Source organism: Nicotiana tabacum, chromosome 13 (genome assembly GCF_000715075.1).
Source record: "Nicotiana tabacum cultivar K326 chromosome 13, ASM71507v2, whole genome shotgun sequence".
NCBI lineage: Eukaryota > Viridiplantae > Streptophyta > Magnoliopsida > Solanales > Solanaceae > Nicotiana > Nicotiana tabacum.
The window spans coordinates 58433453-58436504 of NC_134092.1; the positions used below are offsets into that span (position 1 = coordinate 58433453).

Genomic DNA, 3052 nt, shown 5'->3' on the forward strand with positions numbered 1-3052 from the left:
GGGAATGTACTAAGGGTAACCAATTATCCCACATGGTTGGAAAATATCGTCCCAGTACCCAAGAAAGATGGGAAGATTAGGATATGTGTGGATTATCGAGATCTCAACAAAGCCAGCCCGAAAGATGACTTCCCTTTACCAAACATTCATATCCTCATCGACAACTACACGAAGCATAAATTGCGGTCGTTCGTGGATTGTTTCATCGGGTATCACCAGATCCTGATGCACGAAGAAGATGCAGAAAAGACAGCCTTCACTACATCTTGGGGAGTTTACTGCTATAGAGTCATGCCGTTCGGTCTCAAAAATGCTTGTGCTACTTACATGAAGGCTATGAGGACCCTCTTTCATGACATGATTCACAAAGAGATCGAGGTATATGTGGATGACATCATCATCAAGTCTCAAAAAAGTTTAGAACATTTGGACGACTTGTGGAAATTTTTCGAACGCTTGTGGAGGTATAGCTTGAAGTTGAACCCTGCAAAATGTGTGTTCGGAGTCCATGCTGTAAAATTTCTAGGTTTCATCGTAAGAAGAAAAGGGATAGAATTGGATCCTTCAAAGATCGAAGCCATTCAAGAGTTGCCACCTCCCAAGAGTAAGAAGGACGTGATGAGTTTCCTGGGTAGACTAAATTACATCAGCCATTTCACAGCCCAGTCTATAGTAACTTGTGAACTTATCTTCAAGCTGCTTAAGAAGGATGCTGCCACAAAATGGATAGAAGAGTGTCATAAAGCCTTAAATAGAATTAAGGAGTATTTGTCAAATCCACCAGTATTGGTTCCTCCCGATTCTGGAAAGTCACTGTTGTTGTACGTGTCGGTCTTGGATAACGCATTTGGATGTGTGTAAGGATGACGGGATGAAACCGAAAGAACAAAGCATGCCATCTACTACTTAAGTAAGAAGTTCACACCATGCGAGGCCAAATACACTTTGATAGAGTGCACTTGCTATGCTCTGACTTGGATCGCCCAGAAATTGAGGCATTACATGTTGGTATACACCACGCATTTGATATCTCGGCTCGAGCCGCTCAAGTATATTCAAAAGCCAATGCTTACAGGAAAGCTAGCTAATGTTCTTAGTGGATTTGACATTATGTACATAAAACAAAAGGCCATCAAAGGACAAGTTTTAGCCGACCACCTTGCACAGAATCTGGTAAACAAGGATGATGAACTACACAGTATGTACTTTCCCGACGAGGAAGTGTTGTTCTCCAAAGAAGATATCATAGAGTCATACCCTGGATGGAGAATGTTTTTCGACGGAGCGGAAAATTTCAAAGGAGTAGGAATTGGGGAGGCAGTCCTAATTTTGGAATAAGGATAACACTATCTAGCATCAGCGAGGATAAGATTCCCTTGCACCAACAATATGGCCAAATACGAAGCATGCATCTTCGTGATCAGGATGGCAGTCGACATGGACATCAAAGAGCTTTTGGTCATAGCGGATTCTAATCTATTGATACACCATGTCCAAGGGGAGTGGTCCACTAAGAACGTCAAGATCCTTCCGTACCTGCACTGTGTAAAAGAGTTATGCAATAAGTTCACAAATATTGAGTTCAAGCATGTTCCCAAGATCCAAAACGACTTTGCTGATGCTCTTACAACCCTGTCATCCATGATTCAGCATCCATATAAGAATTATATCGTCCTTATCGAGGTAGAGATCAAAGATCAACATGCATATTGTTTTCATGTAGACGAAGATCCAGAAGGTAAACCATGGTACCACGACATCAAAAGATTCCTCGAAACAAGAGAATACTCGGAGAGTGCTACTAATAGTCAGAAGCGAGCGCTCAGGAAGTTGGCAAATCACTTTTTCCTTCACGAGGAAGTCCCCACCTGAACGGTTTCACCTTAGCCAAGAAGATCTTGAGAGTCGAATACTTTTGGATGACCATGGAAAGCGATAGTACCGCTACGTGCAGAAGTGTCACCAGTCTTAGATCCATGAGCATTTCATCCGCGTAACACCTAATGAGTTGAATGTAATGGGTTCGCCTTGGTCATTTTGGGGCATGGATGTCATTGGACCAATAGAGTCCTCTGCATCAAATAAGCACCGTTTTATCTTGGTAGCCATTGACTACTTCACCAAATTGGTCAAAGCATCTACCTACAAGGCCGTCACAAAGAAGGTAGTGGAAGATTTCGTCCAAAACAACATCATTTGTCAATTTGGGATACCCGAGTCAATCATCACTGACAATGCTGCTAATCTCAACAGTGACGTCATGAGAGAAATTTGCGAGAAGTTAAGAATTGTCCACCGCAACTCCACGGCCTACATGTCAAAAATGAATGGGGTAGTTGAAGTAGCCAACAAGAACATCAAAAGGATTCTACGGAAGATAGTGGACAATCAAATGCAATGGCACGAGAAGTTATCCTTTGCCTTACTGGGTTATCGAACAACCCTAAGAACATCCACTAGGGCAACGCCATACATGTTGGTATATGTCACCGAAGTTTTGATACCCGCAGAGGTTAAGATACCATCCTTAAGAGTCATCCAAGAAGCCAAGTTAGACGATGCAAAGTGGATACAGGTCAGACACGAACAACTCATGCTCATTAACGAGAAGAGAATGGATGTTGTATGCCATGGTCAGCTGTATCAAAATAGGACGGCCAGTGCATTTAACAAAAGGGTGAAGCCTCGCTAGTTTATACCGGGGCAATTGGTTCTGAAAAAAATATTCCCCCACCAGGAAGAAGCCAAAGGAAATTTCGCACTGAATAGCCAAGGTCCTTACGTGGTCCACCGAGTGTTTTTGGGTGGAGATCTAATCTTGGCATAAATGGACAGAAGAGTCAGCACGAAACCTATCAACTCAAACCCGATCAAGAGATACTACGTTTGAAGATAATAGAGTTATGGATTGGTTATAATAGAACTACGCTCAACCTGACTTCCCACGTAGGGATGCGTAGGAAACCCACGTAGGGTTCAGTTTCTCACCCCCGTTTATTTTGTAATAGAAAACCCAAATATTATTTTGTATGTTGCCCGAAACTACGCCACG

General features: G+C 42.6%; 1 protein-coding gene across 1 annotated transcript; it reads left to right on the forward strand.

Annotated features, from left to right (window-relative positions):
- Nucleotides 1-1425: 1425 nt before the first annotated feature.
- On the forward strand, nt 1426-1872 carry LOC107830980 (uncharacterized). Its single transcript, XM_016658680.1, has one exon. It carries the CDS (start codon nt 1426-1428, stop codon nt 1870-1872), a length of 447 nt encoding a protein of 148 aa, XP_016514166.1.
- The last annotated feature ends 1180 nt before the right edge of the window (nt 1873-3052 follow it).